Genomic DNA, 25111 nt, shown 5'->3' on the forward strand with positions numbered 1-25111 from the left:
TTTTTTTGTGAGTCAATATTTGTGTTTATTTCTAACAGGGAAACATTTGACTGATGGAGACATTCGACTCTGGGAAACTTTACAGGTTATTTTCCACTAATGTAATTTGATAGACAAAACGATTAATAGAGAAAATAACTAATAACAGTATAAACACCACACACTGACTCACAAGGTGTAAACAATACCAGCCACACGTTGTCGCAGCTGATAAAGTAATTACAAATTGCTAAAAGAAAAGCTACTCCTCTCTGCAAAGTCCAGAATGCAAATACAGTATGCTTTATTTATTTCAACGGTTTAACTGCTGGACACAAGATGTCTCCTACTTCACTGAAAATTTTCAAATTTCCACATCACATCTTTGTAAGTTGCATTTTGGACCACAACTCACAAAATAATTCTCGTACACACGTCTTAAAGTGATGTTTCAGGTGAGCGCAGACAAACTTTTCCCCTTCAGCAGATGAATATTAAAACAGCCCTCTTGTCTGCAGAGACATGATTCTGCAATGGAGGTCAAGCATGTTTTTGAGCGGAGGGGGACTTTAATATGTATCCTCAAACAAACTAAAAGCCAGTGCAGAGACTTCAGAGCATAATCATGAGAGGGGTTTATCAGCATCAGTGCTGTTCAACAGTAAAGGGTTCCCTCTAGTGGTCACATTGAGAAGCTGCATGTAATAACCAAGACTGATTGCTGCTTGATGGTCACAAAGGAGACAACTGAGGAAAATCTAATCACCACTTTTAATATTATTAACATAGATTCTTCCTGACAAAGATGTATTGGTCTTTCATACAAAACCTCCATTGGAAACGCCCCAAGATTAGGACTAATTAATCCTGAACGGAGAGAGTGATTTTCTACCAAGCTGTGGTGATTTAAAGCAAGAACTGTGGCACCGAATCCTTTCCAGTATTCACGAGCCGGTCAACCGTTAAAGGAATTAGTTTAGAGATAGTGATAGGATTATCAGAACAACTGTCCTCTTCCAGTCATTTCTTATTTTTATACATTTCATAAACACCAAGATGATGGCAACTAACATCCCACAAATGGGTCACAGCAGTGCCAAGGCTGACTCCTGTCTTGCAGACTTCCCTAAGCCATCACTGCTCAGGCACAATGATTAGGCATTAGCTGAGAGGACACTATTTTTGGGAGGCATTGTGTGATTTAAAAGCTAACTGCGGAGTCATTTAGCTAATCCCCAAAGCCCTCCCAGGGAGATCAAACACTGTGGATATGAAGCTTCTTCAAAACGAAGGTGTAGCTGATGGAAGAGAAAAAGAGAAGAGGATGATGATGCTAATGATGGTGATCAAACAGCGCATCATTGCAGCTGACCAGGGAGCCAAAGCAAAAGGAATCCAACCCAAATCATATATCTTGTCTAAAGAAACTCTTTGAAAAGTATGTGTAATAAGCAGCACATTTTTTGATCTGTAGCTTCATAGACTCCATACTTGCCACTTAAAATGGTACAAACACCTGAGAAGACTAGAAGAGACAGAATTTATAAGTTATGTGTGAGTTTTTTTATATGATATGTGTCCATGTATAGCTCGACTGATTTATTTTTATTTTTATAACAAACACATTTTTGATAAGGATCCCCTAAAGGAGTGGTTCAACATTTTGGGGGGAAACACTTATGCGTTCTCTTGCTGAGAGTTAGATTAAAAGGTTGATGCCACTCTCATGTCTGTACAGTAAATATGAAGCTACTGCCAGCAGCCAGTTAGCTTAGCTTAGCACAAAGACTGGAAACAGGGGGAAACAGCCTGGCTCTGTCCAAAGGTAAGAGGTAAAAACTTGTGGCCTTCATCAGGAACATTTAACTAGGGCCAAATCTTCCTTGTAATGTGTTTTTTATGATGACCCAGATGAAGGCCACAAGCTGAGATGCGTCAGTCTAACAATTACGTTGTTCTACATACTACAACTGTCAATGGAGTTTTGACCTCTTCAGACTTTTTGTATGGATTGAACAAATGAGATCTACAGGCTAATTTGCAGGCTTGTTTAGCTGCTAAGCTAAGCTAAGCTGCTGCTGGCAGGAGCTTTATATTTACTGTACAGATACAAGAGTGGTATCAATGTTCTCATCAAACTCTGCAAGGAAGGCGAATAAATGTATTTCCCAAAATGTTATGACTATTCCTGCAAACCTGCATTTACCACATTGTGTCACTTGGGGGCAGCATAATGAGCTGATTATGATCACTTTTTAAATCAATAAGCTCTAGCAGCTCTTTAGCTGCTAAATGCTCCACAGTGTTCACCAGCTAGTTGCTAACTGTGTCTGTCTGCCGTCTGGTGCTGAGCGGGTAGTGTACTGCGAGTTCTATCAGAGCTGCCTGATGCATCTGGAAACAACACAGATGGGAACAGTGAGACTGAACCAACCTAAAAACCTCTGGCAAAGAGCTGAAGCTGGCAGGTGATAATTCTGTGTGGGTTTGTCACTATGTCACTACCCTCTCAGATTACACATAATTAATTGATCCATTATTAATGTGAATATATTGATTAGTGCAGCTCCATATTTTAAGAATTGTGACCAAGATGTTTACATTTTACAGTGGAAGAATAAACTCTCTGGTCAAACTAACGTCAGAGACATATTATCTGCATTTCTGCAGGCTACTTAAATGTCTTGTTACTTATCGAGCCGAGAAAATACCGTGATATTTGCTTATACCGATATCACCATCAGAGGATATTAGCTCGGCTGGTTTGGTTCTGGACTTTCTGCAGGTGTACTCTGCCATCACAAGTTTCACTACATAATTAAATTTCATTGTGAGCTTGGAGAAAAAGCCAACATGATTTAGTTGCCAATTCCCTAAAGCCATTCAGTCTAATTAACTTATTCTCTATGTGTGATGCGTGTGTGTGTGTGTGTGTGTGTGTGTGTGTGTGTGTGTGTGTGTGTTTGAATCTGATTTTTAACTGCTGCTCCAGTCCAGCACACCCCTGGGTTTCTCACTGGTGGCACCGTGTTGTCTATTTAATTTGAAAGTTTAAGATGTCTTCCAAACATTGTTACTGTCTCAGTCGACATTAGATGATAGTTAATATGTTTGTCTGCGGTCTGTTTTGTCTTTTTAAGCTCTCGCACATCGGTGGATAAAATAAAGACGATAAAGACGGGAGGAGTCTGCTCACCCTGTTGAGAGTGTATGTCTGTGTGAAGGTGACCCCACTCCCCCCTGTCTTTGCCGAGCAATAAAAACAACTTAGTGTGCATTTCTTCCCTAACAGCAAATGTGCAAAGCAGAGAGTCAATGAGGGAGGCAGCGAGCTAAATCCATATAAGCTCTATTGAAATTCCCCCTCTGAGTGCGCAGACTGCCTCGTGTTATTGTATTTTTGCCTTCTGTTGTTGGCAGTCTGCTTTAGGATGCTCATTACTTTCTGTCTATAATGATAATATAAAGTAATATCCTTTTCTTTCTTCTTCCTCCCCCACCTAGTGTGTACAAACACAGTCACACATATATTTGCAGGCAGTCTGAGGAAGCCTCCATGGATCCTTCTGGTGTGCGCAATCACACACAACTGTTTGTATTTTGATCATTATTACTCTGGCAGAGAGTGAAGGATATGATGGAGTTGTTGCAGCTGATCAAACTCACAGCTTTCAGAGAAAAATAAAGTGTAATAAAGCATGCCGTTTTCCCCCAAAGCCATCATACACCACAATGACACCCAGACCAAAGGACTTCATTACAATGCTGTTAGGAGCTCCTGTAAGTCGACCTCCTCCCAACCCTGAGGCTGTGTCCATGTGTCAGTGGTCACACAGACGCCGAGAGCTACTGCCGCACTAGAAAATCAGAGTGGCGACGAGCTGCTTGAAGTGACTCCAAATTTAGATGCTCCAGCTGAAAGCTTCGACAGCTGATGGCTTTTCTTTTTGTTCTTCTATCATACTTCTATTATTAACGGAAGGTCCAAAATAGTGAAATACTCTGATCCAGATATAGATAAGATGAGCACGGGACAGAAATTTAGTGCACTATTTATGCTACAAAAAAAGCTACAAGGTGCCAGATTTTTTAATTTTTTTTATGTGAAGGTAGCATCGGCTGATTTCACGCTTTAGTAGAGCGGGAACTTTAAATGAGCTGGTGTTGGAGTGAAAACCTGCAGACTCTGAGCCCTCTATAGTACATACTGTACTTTCTCAACCCTGAACTACATTTCAGTCCAGGCTACAGGCCTCTTGAAGCTGTAGTTCTGACATCCACCAGCAGAGGCACCCCCCCATCAGACACATAATCTCTAAATCCAGCCAGTTTTCTGGATTATACCAGTACTCTTTCTTCACTGGTGCTGGTTAGTCTTTAATAATCATCTAGTGTGCATCATCATCTGCTTAGACTTAATGTCAAAAGCATCTGCTGTGACCAGGACGTACAGTATGACCTACATGCCAGGACACTAAAGTACGAAAAGTGACAAAGTGAATCCGCTGCTCTTCATGGATTATTCACTGGCTGCAGATGCACAAGGGGTTGTGTACAGTAATGTTGTTTTGTAGAGAGGATACACACATTACAAAAACACATACATGTCCTTAAAACACACACACACTCACACACACACGCGGAGCCACTGCTGAGAGTGGCAGTAAGAGGGACTGTCATCCTCAGTAGATTTGGAGAAGCAGCTCTTGACTTATGTGTTAAATATTGAATGAACCCCCCCCGCGCTTCGGAAAGCCATGCAGCCATGAAAAAGTAATGGCAACAAAAGGATTTGTCATTTTCTGTTGGACTTGGATTTATGTCATCATAGCAATTATGTAACAGTGACCAACTTAAACTGAATGACTTTAAAACCAGAAGTCAACTGTCAAAAAGTGAGCCAATGCACTATTTCTTCACTCACCAGCTGCTCATACAGCAAACCTGGAAAATGTAGAAGTGAGATGACGAGTTGAGGTACTCCCATGTTGCATTTATAACAGACCAGTGATCCGTGACCACCGGGGAGTAAAGTTCAGTAAACCATTAGACATTCAGGAGCAAGCACTCATATTCCTCTTTGCACTGCAGCAGTAAACAGGACTGATAGAGCTGGTAGTGTTGCTACTGTATATGACAGTAAAAAGACCCAGAAAAGTAGAGGTACATTCAGGGCTGGATTAACCCACCAGTAGGCCACAGGGTAAAAATGTGCCCTACTGACCCCCCTTGTCCTCTACTCTTTGTGTGGCCCAATATCCTTAAATATTTTGTCCACATTGGACAATTCTGCACCTCATGATGTTGACTTGACCTTATGTTCGATACCAACATGTAGTGCCAGTGCAGGAGGTAGTTTGCCCTATATGGAGTGAGCCAGAAAAAAAACAGATGCAGGGGTGTTGTTTGGCATGTAGCACGTAGCATGTAGCATGTAGCACGTCTGAAATTAACATTCTCCTTTTTAATAACCACAGTCTTTTCCTACCCTTCTCCGAGTGTTTTAGTTTAAAAATAGGTTAACTAGAGTTCATTTGCCATAACCCTGATCTTTCCCTGACCTTATCTATGCAGTAGTTTCCATGTACAGATATTGTAGAAAGTCAGAATAAAAAAAACTTAAGGATTACTCTGTGAATTGTGTATGGGTTTTGCATGTATTAAGCACACAGTTATTTAATAAAATGCACCATGTAAGTAAAGTAAACAATAAAAACAGAAAAACTAGGTTTCAAATCAGGGGCCCCTCTACAAGATGGGTCTTCAAGATTAGGCAGTAATGTAAGTGTTGCCTCACAATAATTGACTGTAGTAACCACAAACTAAGCACCACATGGTGAACCTGGAGCCTCTGGGCACCCTTAGCGTCTGGGCCCCCCAGGGCAGTTGCCCATTTAGCCCTGTTGGTAATCCACCACCTACATAAAAATCTGCATTGCATGTTGCATATTGTCAGAAAAGTAATACTCATAAATTATTTGCTCTCTATATTTCCTCATATGTTTGACAGGACGCTGCATTCAAGGACTTAAAGGTAAAAATAAAAAAATAAAAAAGTAATCTTTAAAGATATTTTATTCCCAAAATCCCCCAAACAGTTGCAGGTAAATCCTATAGGTTGAGGTTTGCATGTAATGTATTGTAAACTGGTGTTCCTCCGACATGTCATCGCCTGCGTGTGATCACAGTGAGCCTGAGGAAGCGCCCCTGGCAGTGTAGTGGGAGTGAAGCGCCTCCTGTGTTATTTCCCCTCCTCTCCATCCTTTTACGCCGAACCAGAACCATTCATCTCTCCCCTCCTTCAGGCTTCACATCCGGGTCATCCGCCAGTATCTGTCTCCTGCGTCTGTGTGTCTGACAGAGTAATAATTATTTCATCCGTCGCCGTGCTGTACTGCAGCCCTCTGCCGGACTGCGCGGCTCGCCGAGCGGACTCTGCGCGTGGCGTGCACCGGTGATGATGGAGCCACGGGCGCTGTGAAGCTGCAGCCGGTCGCACAAAGGCAGGGATGAGACGGTAGGAGGTTTTTGTATGGGCCAGTCCGCGGTGATTAACTCGCCCTAACGATGTCTAAGAGCCTCAAGAAGAAAAACCACTGGACCAACAAAGTCCACGAAGCGGTGATAACCCGGGGGAAGGAAGGGGAGCTGGGGTTCGAGCTGAAGGGGGGCGCGGAGAACGGCCAGTTCCCCTACTTCGGCGAGGTGAAGCAGGGGAAGGGACTGATCCAGAGCGGCAAACTGGCCCAGGATGAGCTGCTACTGGAGGTCAACAACATGCCAGTGGCTGGGCTCACCACCCGGGACGTGCTGGCCGTGATCAAACACTGCAAAGACCCGGTCCGCCTCAAATGTGTTAAGCAAGGTGAGACACGATGAGCAGGAGAGGGGCTAGGAGCGCACCGCCGCGCGGATCTAAGAGGCGGGGAGGAGTGTGTGTGTGTGTGTGTGTGCTGTTTGTGTGTGTAGCTGGTTTGATTAAGATGTCATTTGTGCAGTCATCTGTCAGTCTGCACTAAAGGGAGAAGCCGTGCGTTTAGGTGAACAAAGCACAAACCCACGTTTAGGCCCGTTTGTTGGTGAAATGTAATTACGAGCCGTAATGAGGGGTTCAGTCCACCAGGATCAGTAACTAGAATGATTACTATATCACAGCCGGGAGCAGCCGTTTGTTTATCACGGTGTCGCTGGTTCGATGCCACAGCCTGGAGGGGGTGTGTCCGTTTAGGCGTCATGCCACAGCCTGCGGTTTTCTCCTTATTATGGTCGAGGACGGAGCTCGTTTTTACCAAACAGGCCTGCGCCGTGGATGAAATGTTTTTCTCTTTGCTGCTGTACAGTCTGAGCGGCAGACAGACAGACAGGCTTCACACACACACACACACACAAAAACACACCGAGTCTGCTGACTGCTGGTTCAGACTGTCACTGTTATTACAGTATAATTACGCACTGATGAGAAATTAAACCTGTGCAGCCTAATTACTGCTGGGCCCGCTTTCATATTGATCTGCTCTGTTGTCAACATGGTTTTGCTTTAACTCCCGCCTCCCAAATGTCACACACACACACACACACACACACACACATCGTGTTTATGAAATGTTCAGAAGTGGAAAATAATTGTGCAGGTCTCCTGCAGTCATGGTTTGAGGAGCCTGTGAGTGTTTTGTGTGATTATTGTGGCCTCTGAAGCTGGAGGCTTGTTTGGATGTTTCTGAGGGTATAGCAGTGCATTTATGGCAACAGTGTTGACTGAGTGACCTGCTTCTGTCAGCCAGTGTAAAAGCAGACAGGGTGTCTATATACGACTAGAACATTAGATTGAAGGAACAGCGGAGGAGATTCTTATCATCACGCCCTCTGAAGCTCAGTTTTGGTCCTAATAATTGGCTGAAAGAGTTGAGTTCTCAGCCATGAAATGAGCACTACAGTGGGTTGTTTCTGGGACATGAGTAAAGCAAAAAAACAAGTTTTTATTTTTGGACATTGCAGAATTTGCCCACAGAGGATTTGTCTTCACGCTCTTCGCCTGACTGCTCGCTCTCAATCTCAGTGTTTCCAAGGGTTGCGTCAATGTGATTGATTGTAGTGCTGCTGACAGAGTAAGAGCACTGTCCTGTGATGTGTGAGGGGTTAAATGCTACTGTGCATGTATCTCAGACAGGTCTATTCTCTCCCTCCCTCTCTTATCCATTTAAACATGAGTCTATCTGTTTATCGAACTACCCACCTCACACTGTTCTCTAGCTGTATGTGGTTTTAGCTAAGAACATCCTCGAGCACTCTGCTGTTTGTGCACAGCTTGTTGTCCTCTTCTATATATTTTTTTGTTCTCATCCCCTCCGTCTCTCTCTTTCTTGCTGTCATATTACCACTTGACTTCCATCCAGTGGGGAGTGGAGTGTATTTATGGCAGTGGGCTTGCAGATAGTTGCTGACACACTCTTGGCCAGCTGAGGAATCATCTAGAAGCAGTCCAGTCACTCTGCTCAGAGGCCACACACGGGCCAAATCAGAGATGGATGTCCTGTCTGGGTACGCAATCATATCTGACTGCCAAATGCGAACATACACACACACTTACACATTTTAACATACTATTTTCAATCAGGTAGAAACCCCTCTTCTGTCCGTGTGGGAGTAAAGCAGAACAGCGAGGCCCGATGGACCTCCAGAGCGAGCTCAAAGTCTGACTCTGCCCTGACCTCCTCACACACACTGTTTCATTGTAGATATCAGGAAACACACATATCCAGATATACAGGACAAGAAACTGCTTCGTAAGTGTGGGGATATTGTACACCTTTCACTGGAACAAACCTGTTTAATTTGTGGTGCTGCTGCATTGTGGGCCAGTTTATAGACTGAGTCACGAACACAGACGGTATCGTTTTCACAAGTCGTGTGTTGGCAAGTTTTGTTGCATGTCCCAAAATGCAGGTGTGAGGGTGTATCAAGTCATCTTCTTATAGCGTCCATAGACATCTGTGCTATAAAACTAGCTATTGAATCAATAAGTTGTGGCACACTGTTTTGTTTCGCAGAGAAATTACGTAAATGTGATAATAGAATTGCCAAGAAAGAAACATGATTTTGAGGGTGCATCTCAAGAGGGCTGTTATTCATTCTCCTGCTGTGTGTGTGCGTGTGTGTGTGTCTGGGTGTGTGTGTGTGTCTAACTGCTTCGAGGATCTCAGTTCTCTGTCATGTAAATGGATGTGCCGTAAATAAATCTCAACTAATGGCGGTACAACAACATAACAACACCAAATTGGCATCAGGAAATCAAAACAAAACAAAAAGATTTTACATGTTTTCTGGAGCTGAAGGCCCTTTTCACTGGAGACATTTAACATGTCAAAGTAGGAAAGGCACAGGTGTAAATAATGAAATGAATATGGCTCGAAACCATTTAGCTGCTTCGGTTTCAGGGTCCTGGTATTGTGCATGCTGGCTTCCTGCCACACTGTCATGTCTTATTGGGACACTTGAATAGAGTCTTAATTAATGTTATTAATAACACTTTTGTGCTTTTCCTATAATGATGGGTCAAAATGTCCACAATTAGTGTTATCGATCATTTCTCTTACACGCACACTCCGTTGAAAATATTATTTTTGCATTTGAATGATAAAAATACTTCCAAATGCATTTGCAATGAAAAGAAAACATATAGTAATAGATTTCCTCTTAAATGCTGGTTTGCAAACGAGTTATTGGCCGTGTCCATCTGTGCGTAATTATCTGATAAACATCTCTCCTTCGTGTTCATCTCCCCATCAGCACCAAGCAGGAGTGAAGTGCAACCGGCTGCTCGGCTCACTGAGGCAGATTTATAAAAGTGCCATGAAGATCATAACCGTCGAGAGGTGTTAGAACAGTATGGAGAGGAGAGAAGTGTGAATGAGTGTGTGTGTGTAAGTGAGAAAGAGAGGTGGAGTTTTAAGAGAAGAGTATGGTGAAGGTGTGAGAAGACACACTTTGGGAGACAGAGAATTCAATCTTGTGATGTTTTTTCACATTATCTCTGGCAGATTCTTCCTTTCTAAAATAAATAGATTTTCTTAGTTTGCTTTGTTTCTATGATTATGACGCGTCTTTGTTGTGCCAACTTGTCATAATGATTAAAGCAAATGGACAAAATATTACAGTGATAGCCTTGTCTTTGTCTTTCCGTTCTCCCTAATGAAGCAAAACAGCTACAGATTTACATGACATCGCGCTAGTAGTTTCATAACTTCATGATTTTTAGGTTTTGTCAATTCCATTTCAGTGCTGCTTATCAGTTTGTTAGTTCTTCCTCTTTGTTCTTCTCAGTTTTTGCAAACAAGGAAAAACACTTGAAGGAAAAATATATTTATTGAAATTAGATATGCATACACCTCTAAATAACCCAGCTCTCTTTATAGGTGCCTTTAATTGGCATTAATCTTTTGTCATAAATAGCTATGGCGTAAATACTGTGATATAAATAATATTAATGTCAGCTATTTTTGGTCGTGTATTTTTTCGTTCAGATTATATTTGGGCCGTCATACCAGGCTGAATCCACAACAAATGTTGCTCTGATTTACATAAGAATAAACAGAATATCAAAAATGATATTTTCCCTACCTGAAGGTGCTTAGCCCTGGATAACAAATGCAGACTTAAAGCCAGAGATATGTCACTCGCTGATATTGCCTGTTTGAAGTGTAATTTTCTTCTTTCCACATGGTGTTTTTGCCTCTCAGAGAGGGGTGTGGAGGAGGAAGACCCCAGGATGTTTCATCCACTCGGGTTTATGAGAACAATATGTGGCGCTTTCTGAGGAAAAACAACATGCATTCAAAATGTTAACATGCCCTTTAACATCTAAGTGGAGCACAGCCAGCCTCTGTCACACTGTGCAGTAGCTCTCGGCCACAGCCTATATAGGGCAGGCCGGGCTGTAACTGTAAACAGGGAGTCAGCAGAAGAATATAACCACTTCTTCTGAAATATAAAATTCAATGGCAGATTTACAGCTCCAAATTATTAGTAATTTTTGAAACAACAGATCCTTGATTTCAGACAGACGTAAACAAAAACAGGGCTCCCATTTCTTGCAAACGACCGTTGATGTTGCCGGCTGAAATGACGACTGCTGCTAGCAGTAGCTAGCTAGTGATGCTTAAACCCTGCGAGAGAACTTCAGCCAACTTCTCCAGCTGGCATTTTAATGTTTCCAACAGACTCTTTTTAAAATAATAACCCTGGGAAAGGGTCTTAAATATGCATGGGGTGGTTGTGTACATGATATAATGCATAAAGCAGCATGTCATTATTTACTCCATTTCTTTTAGCGTACCCTGGAACCAAAACAATGCAGTTAGCTAATAACAGGCCCCTTGCCTTTGGAAGTAGTTTACTACTGTAGGTAGAAATCTAGTTGCAGCTTTGTAATACAACATAAAGCCACAGTCATGTTGCAGCATGAAGTCATTGTTGTACAATTTGCATTTTAGTGTTTCTAGAATCTAGACCTTTGAGGATTGTTTGAAGTTGTCAAGTTTTCTGACTCAGCTGTCCGAGTCCTGTCAGACCTCTTAATGCGGGTACAGTATGGAGGGACAGATGGAGCAGAGGGAGAGAAGGCGACCCTCTACTCCTCTCTTGTCGCTTTGTTGATGAGAAGCTTGAAGAATCAGTGCATAACATCCTGTCTGCTCTGTTGGTATTAATAACTCACCAAGAGATGAGTTCTGTCAGAGGCGGCGGATGATTTTATTGAGGCTAGAAGCTGCTGGATCTCGGCTCAGAGGATCAAACTCAAGCTCAGCCAGCCAATGACCAAATATCTAACTGGTCCAGTTAAGTGAATTAGGTCAATGTAATTCTCCTCACCGTGGACACACTGCATGGGGCAATGTGGGACTGTGGTGCTGCATGTGTTTGTGAAATGTTGATAGAAGCGGTGTTTGCGTATATATAAAACATGACTGAAGGAAGGTTTTGTCAAAACATTTTTGCTGTCTTTGGTCATAATAGGATCAGAGTTTCTACCAACCATGATGAAGTGAAATGTCTGAAACATTTACTTCTTTTAGTAATGGTGGCGTAGGATTGGTTGTGATGTCCTGTGATCACGAGTGAGATTTTGGCCTCAACAACAGAGTTGTTGTTTTCATAAGTCAAAAGAAATGAGTCAGGTTTACGGGGTTTTCCAGAATAACAGCACAGACCTTAGCAAGATGGATCACCATGGCAACGTGACTATATGATGCAGTGTGTGAGGTCGTATTTTGAATAAGAGGCCGTATTTCACACAAGTAGGATGTTGCCATTATAAGCAGTTCATCTGGCTGAGATAAAACACCATATTCTTATGATTATTCATGATGTTTGCGAGTGTTTGTGTGAGTGTGTGTGTGTGTGTGTGTGTGTGTGTGTGTGTGTGTGTGTGTGCGCGTGCGTGTGTGTGTTGGTGTGGGTGTGTGTAATATGCTTATTGTGGGAAAAATAACAAATGAGAATGCTGAAAAGAAGTCTATCAAAAGTAAATGATCATTACATAAAATACTTAGTCTTTAGAGCACAACACATATCTGTTCATAATAGCATTTCTTAATTTGTATGTTTATGTACCTTTTTCTTTTTGTATGTGATCTGATATGATATCAAATCCTATTAAATTATTTTGGCTTGTATTTTTTTGGCAGCTACCTTTTGGCACCGTGTGGAGTATATTTATATTTTGGACTTTTCTACTCTGTTTAAACATTTCTACATCCCGTTAAGTCATTGGTGCTGAACCGACAGCATTTGTATTTAGACCTCTGACCACTCGGTGGAGCATCCTTATCAATTCAATTCAATTCGATTCAATTCAGTAGATTTAATTGTTTAAAAAACAATGTTGCCAAAGCATCAAAATACAATTAGTCCAAATATTTGCACAGTACACAATAAAATAAACATTAATGCAACATTAAGATTTATATATATTAATTATATATATATCCTATGCATGTATTTGTGTGTGCTGACGAATGGTTTATGTATAGGGAAGGATGAAGGGGTACTGTATTGAACAGCAATGTTATGGATCGTATGTAGGAACAGAGTAATTCAGATCACATCGCACTAACCTAGTGTGTGAATGAATGTGTGTGCTGTATGTGTCTTGGTCATTCACTGTCCCTCCGGTTGTGGCATGTTGATACATATTGGACAGCAAGATATGACCCGTCACCTTCTCCTAGGAGTATCTTGAGTTGATTGAGGAGGACTTATTTTAGGAAGATCATGTAATCAAGTTCACGTGCTTCGGCTTTGTAGTTTTTGACCGCTCCTGCGTTCATGCCCGGTTTTGTGGTTTTGTACTTTTGTGGAACATTTCAGTTTATTTAAAATGAGAAGGAAGCAATGCCTCTGGTGAGCTTTATAATAAATCTGACTTTCGTTGCTGGACAAACTGGGGACATTATTGGATGTTTGCAAAATATTACACAGCAGTGCCTTTTTAGTATAGCAAATAGTAGTGGTGAAGGAAGTATTCAGAACCTACTCAAGTGAAAGCAATAGCAATACCACACTATAAAAATACTCTGCTACAAGTAAGAATGTGAACTATTGTCGAGTTGTTTACTCGTTTACTTGTTTATCAGTGCATCAGATTTTATAAACCCATCACATGTTTAGTGTGCAACATCTCAATTTGCAAAGTAAATAGTACGTAGTAAATATAGTAAAATAAATGCAGTGGAGTAAAAAGTACAATATTTCCCTCTTAACAGTAGTGGAAATGAAGTATAAAGTGGCATGAAATGGAAGCACTCAGTAAAGTACAGTAAAATACAAGTACTTATTAGTATTTGTACTGAAATACAATACTTTCACCACTGGCAGATAGTCACTATCATCATTAGGACTCCCATGTGAGGTCCTGGCACCCAGCCTGTTTCCCCCTCCTGGCCTCAGTCACTCTGCAGGCGGGAGGGTTCAGTGAGGCCGCTGTAGCCGAGAGACACAACCATCTCTCACCTGCAGAGATGGAGGCAGATGACCCAGGACATCTGGCCCATCACGACTGCTGCATCAATGTGAACTGAAAGTTATTCAGTCTGTGTGTGTGTGGGCCTGTGTGTCTGTGTCACACACACACACACACACACACACACACACACACGCAAACAAAGTGAGTATGTATAAGACACAAGGTTTTGCCTTCAAAATGGTATGTAGCTAACTTTCTGAGTGTGACAGTGGGGCCAGGTTGGTGCTGAAACAAGAGTCCCCCTCCTCCCAGTTTCAGAGAATCATATCTTATTCACTCAGGCATAGCAGCACAGAAGATGGTTTTCATTCATTGACATAGTGTAGATTAGCCAGCAGCGGTAATCTGATAGCTTTGCTGTGGGCTTCAGATCTGAATGAGAAGGATTATAAAAGCTGGCGTCAGGAGCCGCTCCAGCTGCAGCACTGAAACTGGTGGATGGCTACCAACAATGTTCTGACGATTTTCTGACTTTCTAAAGGGGCTCACCATCATTCCTGAGCTGAATATCTTGGATTGGAGCCAACTCATATACACGGTGTTATATACACTGAATGTGCAAAACATGAGGGACATTGTTAAAGCAAAAAAGGCTTTAACAATATTGAGTTAAAGCCCTTTTTATACATTCACACCTTAACAGTTTCAAAATCCTCTAATTCGCCTGCTTCTCTTTATCTATATGTCAACCTTTGTTTTTATATTTCTTTGAGGGAAATCAAGAGATAATGGATTTTATCTGAATATGCCTCATTATTGTACCCCATATAGTAAGTGCGTTAGTGGTAATGCATCAGTTCATGAACAAGACAGATTTAATTGCTGAACCTAAATTGCACTGTCGACCTAATCATGTTCACTGCAGCATCAGGCAGCTTCCTGTCTTACTGGAAGAAATCTCAGCTGATGTGTGTAAGTGCTTCATTTGCATTCAGTATCATTTCATCACTGTAGTTGATACTTCTTGCCAGTAGAGGACAGTAGCTGTCTAATCACTTAGTACTCAGTCGCCTCAGAAGTGATGCTATGCATTTGACTGCCCAATATTTTACATCAAAATGGTAAAGGTTTTTAAACCATCAGCTGTCATCTCCTCGTCTGACAGCTGTCCATAGTGCTGAACTGCACCGTAAAAAATCTTACACAAGGAGACTGGTGACTTTAATTATAACCAGAGCATATCTTCTGAGTTCAGCATGTCTGGAACAATGCATAATTGCACTAAAGCTAAAGAGATTATGTCTGGAATGACCAGCCTGTGAGTGTCCTCTACTGGAGGTTGCATGTTTATATTTATTTGTTTGTGTTTTAAACAGCAAACCATGATTAAATTATATTTTAAGCTATAGACACAGTATAAGCTTTCACTTAAACAGTATTTGCACAAATTATATAAATGTTTATGGCACAGTGGTATCAGTATCCATACAGATAGTTTTGGTTTGATTTGACCAGAGATTGAAATATCAAACTCAGAGATGTCAGCCTCCTCCCTGAAATAATGGAGATGAATAAAATGTTGTTTGTGAACTCCTCTCAGAAACAGTGTTCTGGTTTTCCTGGATAATCCATTGAACACACAGGGACTTGTTAGACGTGTTGTCTCTTTGTTAGAAATTACCTCCAATGAAAATAATCCATATTGTAGTTGCTGGAGCAGGGACAAAAAAAAGAGAAAGAAACGCTGCTGTTGAATTTTCATGAATGCAAATTATCAATGGTGTTAGCAAAATTCAAGACATCTCTATTGTAATGTTGTGGAAGCTGAAATCGCTGAGACAGATTTCTCAAACCATGGCTTATAAAAACCAAAACTATATGCATTTTTATGTCCTGTATCTTTATTCTGGATTCAGGTATGCTATTCAGTTACGTTACAATGCTTCAATTTTATTAGTACTTTGTTGTCGTTGTCAGATCCAGATGTGCATTTTATTATGATCAGCTTTTTACATCATGTTTTTTGGCTTCTCTGATAATGCTTTGGAGCAATGTTTATGACGACGGTTAGAGTGAAATGACTATGTCTGTGCTGATGAGTCTGAGCAAAATGTCCACTTACCGACTTGTTAGGAGTGTGAGTTATGGCCGGTTTTATGTGCTGGGTGTGTATAACAATCCTGTTCATATAGTTCAACATGTGATGTGGAAAAGAACGGAGCAGTCAGGTCAGTGCAGTTGAGCTGAATATAATTCATACTGTATTGTATTTAGCAGCATGAAGGGCCCCTGTAGTTATACAGACAGGCTTTATTAGACTATCAGACCATAGCAGCCAAATGAAGCATTGGAGAGGAGAATCATTATGATGCTCAGAGGGCAGCCATCTCTCAGCCACAGCCACAATTATTAATTTTTTGTATTGACCGGGAACACACCCCTGCTGGTTTTAACCCCCCAGGTTATCGACCGCTGCGCCCCAAACCAATGACTTTCTTATTACTCTCTGTTGCCTCTAAGGCTCCTTCATATCTCCCTCTCTCTCTCTATTTTCTCCTCATTATTGTTACTCAGCTTCCCACTGCTATAGAACAGAGGATGAAGTGTATAAGCCCACACACACCTCTGCCCTTCCTCCAGAGTTTTATTCCTTGACTCTTCTCCTCTCTCTCTCTCTCTCACTTGCTCTTCTTCTGCAGCTCTCTGTCAGTCTGTTGCTTTAATTCTAATTAAGATGCATCCTGCTTGTTGTTCCTGATAGAGTGCGAGAGGCGCCGCTTGATCTGGAGAGTGCAATCAGGAGTGACAAACATCTCCATATAGCTACTTTTAAAACAGGAGCCACCACATACACAGAAACACACACACCTTCGTGTCCGACAGTATTTATCTCATCAGCGTGGACATGCAAGGAGAGGGGAGACTAGGAATTAATTTGCCTGCTATGGGAGGAGGAGGATGTTACAAGGAATATTAGGGCTGGCAATTCCTATAACCCCCCTCTTTTAATCTTGAAGTGTCATTTGTAGTGTGGGGTTGTTTCTCTTTATAGTGACTCAGAGGTTGTAAATGTGTGTCTGGCCTTGGTTACAGCGCTGCAGAGAAAGACATGGAGGAACATCATCATTAAGACTAGTTTGAGTATAGAGGAGATCAATATTAAGACCTTTAGGAGAGAGACTCTGTCATTTACTATTAATAATGGGCTGTGCCGCCTGCTGTAATAATGCTATTAGGAGTACTGGAAACAGATACTTAATTTACAGCTAAATGGCCTTCACAATACACCCACATATAGAGTCTGTACATACAAAGTATAATTCACATACACACACTCTCTCTGTCTGTCTGTCTCTCTCTCACACACACACACACAGGCCTTCTGAGGCCAGCTCCAACTACCTGTGCCTAATTGGGCCTGTAAAACAAGAAAAAGTATTCTAGGTCAGATCAGGGTAGTCTTAACAGGACCACTGGAGAGGAGAGTGGATAAAGAGACAAAGAGAGAGAAATTGGACAACTAAATGATGGGATGGACTCAGATGGGACAATGTCGGGACAGAGAGGAGAGATAGAGGGAGGACACAAAAGGATAGTTGGAAAAACAGAATAGTAGACATGAGTGGGTAGAGGGAAATTAGAGAAACAAGTTTTATAGAGAAGAAAACATTAATAGAATTAGAATTAGAAATCGATTTAAGATGAGATAAGATAAGATAGAGCTTTATTCATCCAAATAGATTTTGCTTTGCTCAAGACACCCAATATACAAGTGTAATGAACTATGATATATGATAGAGCTTTAATGACCTCCTGGTTATTGTTCCAGATTACAGGATTATTATTATATTATTATTATTATTATTATTATTATTATTATTATTATTTAATTATTTTTAAAGTAGGAGCCAAGTAGAATTGTATTAAATAATACTTGTAAATGAACCACATACATGATTGGTTTCATGCCATGTAAGTGTAAAGTTTGTGATCTTAAGTTTATTTTGTTTTATGGCTTTTATTTTGTTATTCCCTTATTTTGAAAGTTAGACGGATATTAACGGTACGAAAGGTAACGTTAAGATACAGTAAAAGTCGGAGCTCACAGAGATTTGCAGTCATTAGCTTAGGTAATATGGGAGAGTTTAGTTTGAGTTTAGCCCCAGTTTACAGTGGCAACAAGGTACGTTTAATTCGTTTATGTTTTGAGTTTATTGTTATAGGCTAAGTTAGCTTGTTTAAGTTTGCTATTAACCTAAGTTACGTTAATAAAACGGTTACTTTTCTGTTTAAGCTAACGTTAGCTCTCATGCTAGTTTAGTGAAGTATACGGAACAGACACAAACACAAACAAATAATTAACACTGGACCATCAGTCAAGGCTTTCTTGTATTAGACTGTGTTGCTACAACATAAGACACAAAAGGCTCTCCTGCTACACTGACAATCAAGTCAAGAACAAAAACTTTTTGGATTTGAGTGATGTGCTTGATTAATGAACATCATCAGTTTTTCTTTTCCTCCATGTCCTTCTTGCACTTTAGGTTACATGTTTTGCTTAAATAAATCTCGATAGCCTTTCTAATGTCAGGCCACTCTTGTTTCTTTATCATTATCATCAGATTTTTCACAGCAGACATTTTGACTTGTCATAGCATCATAGCAGGAAAATCACAGGTGCAACTAATAACATTGATGATGGCTCCAGCTGTTCTTGCAATGCAGTGCAGCAATTAGTAATGTTATCAGTTACACCTGTCTTTGGCAAAGGCAAATTGTCAACTCTGAAAAAGGTCCATTCAGTTGTAGTTTCACTCCACATTTTTCCCTCAGGTCATAAGCAAAAAAACAGAAGGAATAGGAATAGAAAACGTGGATTGAGTTGGAGGTATATGATAGCAGTGCAAGATAATTGTGAGTTAGTGTAGATGCTCCTGTGTTGTCCAGAGAGTTAACTTGTGTTCCAGAGGTGCAGCTGTATATATGCTGACTCCCACCCTGCAGTTTTGTGCTCCTCTGTAGGCTGTGTGACCTCCTTGTGGGAGTTCGGGCAAGCTATTGATCACACAAGTCTCTCTCCGAGTTTTGTTCTCTGTGATAGCCACTCGGGTACAGCACCACTTCACCTCAGCTCTCCCCAGACGCCCCCGACCATCAGATCAGTTCTCAGCCTTTAACCGGCCAGACAGACCCTCAGTTTACTGAATATGGTAGCGTGTGTGTCTTTGTCTCTTGGATTCGATCAGGTGTTTGTTTGTGGTGCGTGTTAGGTGAATCTATGCTTTCGTTAGGGGAAAAGGATGAGTGTTTATGTGTGTATCAAGCAAGATACACAGGGATTGTGTGCTGGCAAGTTGTGCATGAAGTAAAGTATTGAGTGTCTAGCCAACTTCAACATGATGCTGCACCATGTTTACATCTCACTGTTTCTCTTGTGTGCTTCTGATTACAAGGTTTTAATTGCAGGTCAACATGTTGCCTTGTGTTCGTGCGTGCATGTACAGTAACAGTCTGAGTTTGCATGCCAACATGTCTTCCTGAAGCATGACTGCAGGGTTGTTTGTGCTTAAGAGTTGAGCAGTTAAACTTTGTGAGGAGAGAAACTCAGACAATCAATGTGGCACGACTTTGCTTCCCTCCTCTCTCAGCCTCCTGGGAGAGTGGGCATGTCAGACTTAATTATGCCTTCCCAAATCAAACAAAATGGCTCCTGTTAGTTTCTATATCTATCTGCTCCTCCCCCAAGCCTCGTGTTGGTGTACATACAAACAATGCAACGCATTCAGTAGTGCTCAGGAATATGCGCAGCATGTAACTAGTCTAAATCAAACCATTTTTCCTGATAGTGACTTTTCAGTGATATCTGACCTTAGACATTTTCTTTTTTCTATAGGCCAGTGTTGAGCTGGTTGTTCCCATTACAGTGAAGCTAAAAACTTCGATTGGAAACGATTGGTCAATTAAGCATTTAGTCAGTTGCCAAATTGCCAACTTTTTTGATAATCAAGTTATTGTTTTGGTTATTTTTTAGTAAACTGAATGTTGGACTTTTGGTTGTAAAAAATACGACATCTGAGGATACCACCTTGGACTCTGGGTCGTTGTGATGCACATTTTCACTATTTTCTGACATTTTATATGCTGCAGGACTAATCAATGAATCAAGAAAATAATTGTCAGATTAATTGATGATGAAAATAATTATTAATTGCAGTGCCAAAAACTTCAGCTTCAACTTGCAGCCAGGCGTTAAACTCATAGGTCAATGAAATGCATCGATGACACCAAACAACAAAAATCCACAGTCAAAAACATGAGAGCAATATAAATGATAAACTAGCAATTATGAGCATATTAAGAATATAAAAATATAAGAAAAAAAACTGCAGATCAAGCCTCATCAAAACGTGGATGATCGAGACCCAGACGAAATATAAACCCAAATACAGTGCAGAGTAAAAACTGTGTATGGCTAAATATTACAATTAAACATCATGCTTACCATTGTCTAGTGGAATGAAAGTAACAGGCACAAAGCAGGGGGAAAAAAATGTCAGTATGGTGTTAAAATAGAAAGATCAGTAGAGATAAGTGTATGTCAGGTGAGACTGAACTCTGTTTCGATTAGAGAATATCTGCTTTACATGCTGGTTAACTCGGCCAGCATGTAAAGCAACGTATTCTAATCCATATCTGTAAAAATAGCTTGTTAAGAATGTATTTGTTAGTTTTTTGCTGTGTTCTCATTTGAAATGGCTGAGTTGCTTTTGTGAGTTAGGCTTTATATGTGTCTTGCTTTTCTGCTGCACATTGCATCGTAGAACAAATATGTCCATCAGCATCATGCTAAAAAAATCTGCTGATTTGGAGGCATTGTGGTGGCATAGATGCATATCATGTAAACTGCAATGTCCTTCAGTCCTCCAATGTTGGCAATTTAAAGTACACATTCCTGTTTTTTTCCATATAAATACACTCAAATCACAGTTACAGTAGATAACTGTAGGATGAAATTATTTACTTTCAAACACAGAACCAGTGTTGCTTACTCGGATAGCTATGGTGTGTTTGGTAAGTTAGCTGTGTAAACAAATCTGCTTCTTTTTTGTTGCTAAGCAACAAAGGCATTAGATTATATTGTGTATGCCACCAACCATCCATACATCTCTCTCTGTAAAACCGACTTCTTGTTGATTCCCAGGCTGTCTTTGTCAAAATGGAAAGTTATACCTGGTTAGACACACTCGCCAGATGTGGCCTGGTGTTCACTGACATGCAGTCAGAACCATTTATTGCCCAAATGGTTACACAGTTGTTTGTATTGTACAGACTCTGCTTTCTCCACACTTGGATTCAAGCAGCATGCTAAGCACTCAGTGGGAGCACAGTTAACCCATCCAGCAGTAACAGAGCAGACACATACTACGAGATACTGAACATATAAATTCAACAGACAAGCCTGTAGAGACCCACTGTACCATCACAGTGTGTTGATTAATAATGTGGAGGCTGCCGTGGTGGAGGGAGTGCCAGCAGCTATACCATTAATAGCAGTTTGTGTTTAGCAGCTGCTGCAGGGAGAAATGTGGACCTGGCAGCTTGAATGGGCCACCGTGTTGAAGTGGTTGTTTTTTTGTTTTTGTTTATCAGCTGACCTGTCAGTTGATGGGCAGGAGACTATGTGACCAGCATGGGCTAATGCGATGCTTCACTGAGCAGAAGCTTCACTGATTGCTGTCTGCCTTGATGAGTTTGTGATTGATCGTGGCTGTCATCTTTTTCCCCTTGGCGTGCTACAATTTTTGGAAATCTATAAAATTGTCTTCCCCAGAATTCTTCCTGCTTTGTTGAAGCAGGCAGCCACAAAACAAGTTGATTGTGATTATTACAGCATCAAGTTAAACTCTGATGTTGCGTATGTTGCTTTGCTTGTTTGAAGAGTTATACCAATAAAGCTGCTTTAAATACACCCATCCTCCTCCACACTCAGCTGTGCCCTGAGCTGAGTACTCATATCATGAGCGTGTGTTTCTGTGTTGGTGTTTGTTTATTCCTTGTATTTAGACCAAACCTTGCCCAAGACGGCGCTCAAGGCATCTTTACTGGCGTCTGCAGCTGTGAGCTCATCAGCCCTCCGTGTGCGTATGAGTGTGTGTAACCTCAGTGTGACATATGCTGTTGCTGCTGCTGCGTTTCACAGTATTTCACTCTAGCCAGTGACGTTAATACAAGGTCAAACAGGGAGAGCATCTGGTGGGTGAGACGCAGAGTATTTGAGGAATGTCAGGGAGCATCTGGGTGTACTCACACACTCACTCACAAATACAGACACACATCTACAAATGCTTTCACACATAAACATTTATTTCCTACTCTTACTCAATGTCTCTCTCTCTCTCAGTCTCTCTCAGTCTGCAGGCACACAAACACTCACCAGACAAATGCATAAACACTCCAGTGCAGTAACAGCAGCAGCAGATAGGGGCTGCTGCAGGACTGTGGAAGCTCTCTGGCCAATCCGCTGGCAGGTTGTTTGGAGCCCGGCTTCCCACTGGCACATTTCCTTCTCCTCTCTTTTTTCCCGACGGTCGTCGTCTCACTCCATCTCTCCGCGTCTCTCTGCATCTCCCTTCCCCCTCATCCTCGTCTTCTTTTCTGGGATTAAAATTGGCTGCAGCCAGGTGCTGTGTGTGTGTGCTGGAGCAGCGGTGGAAAGCAGCGACGGTCAGAGAGGACAGTGAGGTTTCACCGAGGCGGCAGAAGATGTGCAGTGGTTGGTTTCAAGGCTAGAGGACGCCTGGGAGGACAGGCTGTCTGTGGATGTATACCTGTGGAGAAAGGACTGCTTTTATCAACATCTGGGCTAGCTGCTGCTGAGGTGCCTTGTCTGCACTGCCTTTCTCTTCACTCTGTCTGTCTCTCCATCTCTCTATGTACATATATGTGTGTGTGTGTTGGTGTGCATGTATATATATGTGTGTCTGTGCATGTCAAAGATATGGCCTATGCCTGAATACATAGCCGTATTATGTGACATTTACCCATCTGAAAACTGCGACAGTTCTAATAATGTTGATCAAGATTTCATCCTGTCTTCCTTTGTCTCTCTCTCTCTCTCTCTCTCTCTCTCTCTCTCTCTCTCTCTCTCTCTCTCTCTCTCTCGCCTCGCTGTTTCTGAAGCAATTCACATTGCTTCACAGCCTTGCTAAAATGGTGTCAGTTTACATAAGATGTCATTCCAAAATTATTCATTATTGCAATCACCTGTGTCAGCAACATACGTACAGGTATCTGCACAGTCTGTGCAATGTGAGCCCATGTAGAGAATTTCCTCTCTGACAGTACGCTGTATGTTTTCTTTGACGGGTAGGCGCTGCATTCATCTCAACCGGTAGGCCAAACGCTGTCAAGTCAATTTAGCAGGAGGTTGCTAGAGTATGCATGAGTGAGAAGACATGTTTTTCATTTGTAAATGCATGGCATGTAACCTTATCCCTCCTGCTGTTGGACGTGATAGTCTTGCATACCAAATGTTGTGTGGAGAATAAGTTCTCCTCCTCTCATCCTCCTGGGCTTCTTTGGTTTGGGATGAAGGGAGGAGGAACTATTCATGGACATTATCATGCAGTTTGTGTGCAGCACAGACATGTTGGCCTGCCCTTAGTCTTCTGCCTTCACTTATGTTCATTTATGTTACTGTATTTCAGTTCAGTGACTTAATGAGAATAAAGATAGCGATGAGGCGGTGTGAGCATCTGTCCTCTGTAGGCCTTTGTCACCCAACCTGCTGACACCGCACATTTAGCCCCAAGGGGATCACTGCTTTACACAATTACCATGATCTGTGTGTGTGTGTGTAGTAGCCTCTGCTGTTTTGCTGTGGTGTGAAAATCAGTGCAAGCTTTCAATCTGATTTAGCCATTTTGCCTCATATTCAACCACTAAAGGTTGTTTCATTCTTTAACGCCTCTTGACTTACAGTTTTCCCCCTTTACTTCTCCTTAAGGACATTTAAGGTTGTTAAAAATCATCTTCAATCTTACTCTTCACTGTCTGACAGTTGTGAGAAGCTGTACTTTTCGGCATCAGCTTGTTCTAGCTCTTTGTCGAAGTAATATGTAATGTTTGGCTTCTCAGCATAAGTGTGTAATGACTGGCCTACTGGGCAGGCTGCTTGTTCTTCCAATGGAGTGAAATGCTTTCAGTTGTTTCCAATACAGTGTCACTTGCATCATTATTGATCTCGAGCCAATCTTTAATATCTTGAAACAAAAACCAATACGATTTTTGGAGATCACCCCAACAAAATGCCAGACGTGTGTGTTGTGCATGTTATCAAATGAAAGAAAGCTCTAATCTCTCTCTTCCTGTGTTTGTGTTCAGGGGGGGTGGTTGACAAGGATTTGCGACACTACCTCAACCTGCGCTTCTCCAAGGGCTCAGTGGACCACGATCACCAGCAGATCATCAGAGACAACCTCTACCTCCGCACAGTTCCCTGTAAGTCCACATCACCTTGCCTTTATCCGTCCTCGCTCCTTCCTTCTGGTCTCCATCACTCCCTCGATCTTTCTTTCACTCCTCTTTAATCTTCTCCTCTCCTCTGCCTCACCTTGTTTCTGTAGTTGTCTTTTTCATTGCCTTTGTCTCTTTCTTATATATAATTTCCCCCTCTCTCCTCCTCCACCAACTCTATTTCGTTCTCTTTCTCTGTTTTAGCCTTCCCTCCTTGCCCTCGGGACATTGCCCTTGTATTTTTTCATCACACACACGCTCTTTCTCTCCGTCGCTCGCCGTCTATCGCTCCTTCTTTTCCCTCAATCGTCCGGCTGCTGAGCTCTCAGCCCGAGGTTTCCACGGCAACCACCCTCTTGTCTCGAGGCTTGCGTTGCCTTGACGCCCTACCCCCTTCAGCACACGCTAGACATGCACAACACACACACAGATATACAAAGATAACAACACGTCACTGTCTTGGATACATTAGGAAGATGTTTCTTGTGAGAAATTTTACATGCTGGGCACACCGATCCCCACACAGACACTTCATGCCCGTGGGTTGCATGTGGACGTGCATGTCTGTGCTTACATCGTGTTATCAGCGCGTGTGCCTGTTGCCTGTTGGGGGACGATGTCATTGCCGTTATTGACATTGAGGGGATGTCGTCCCCA

The 25111-nt window shown here is 41.8% G+C and overlaps 1 protein-coding gene across 1 annotated transcript in view; it reads left to right on the plus strand.

Annotated features, from left to right (window-relative positions):
• The first annotated feature begins 6546 nt into the window (after nt 1-6546).
• The window catches only part of magi2b (membrane associated guanylate kinase, WW and PDZ domain containing 2b), a 68552-nt gene continuing 49987 nt past the window's right edge, over nt 6547-25111 (plus strand). Inside the window, exons 1-2 of the mRNA XM_070908179.1 lie at nt 6547-6844; nt 24323-24439. Coding sequence (XP_070764280.1) covers nt 6547-6844; nt 24323-24439 — 415 coding nt within the window. The remainder of the gene's footprint in view (nt 6845-24322; nt 24440-25111) is intronic.

Source organism: Enoplosus armatus, chromosome 6, assembly GCF_043641665.1.
Source record: "Enoplosus armatus isolate fEnoArm2 chromosome 6, fEnoArm2.hap1, whole genome shotgun sequence".
NCBI lineage: Eukaryota > Metazoa > Chordata > Actinopteri > Centrarchiformes > Enoplosidae > Enoplosus > Enoplosus armatus.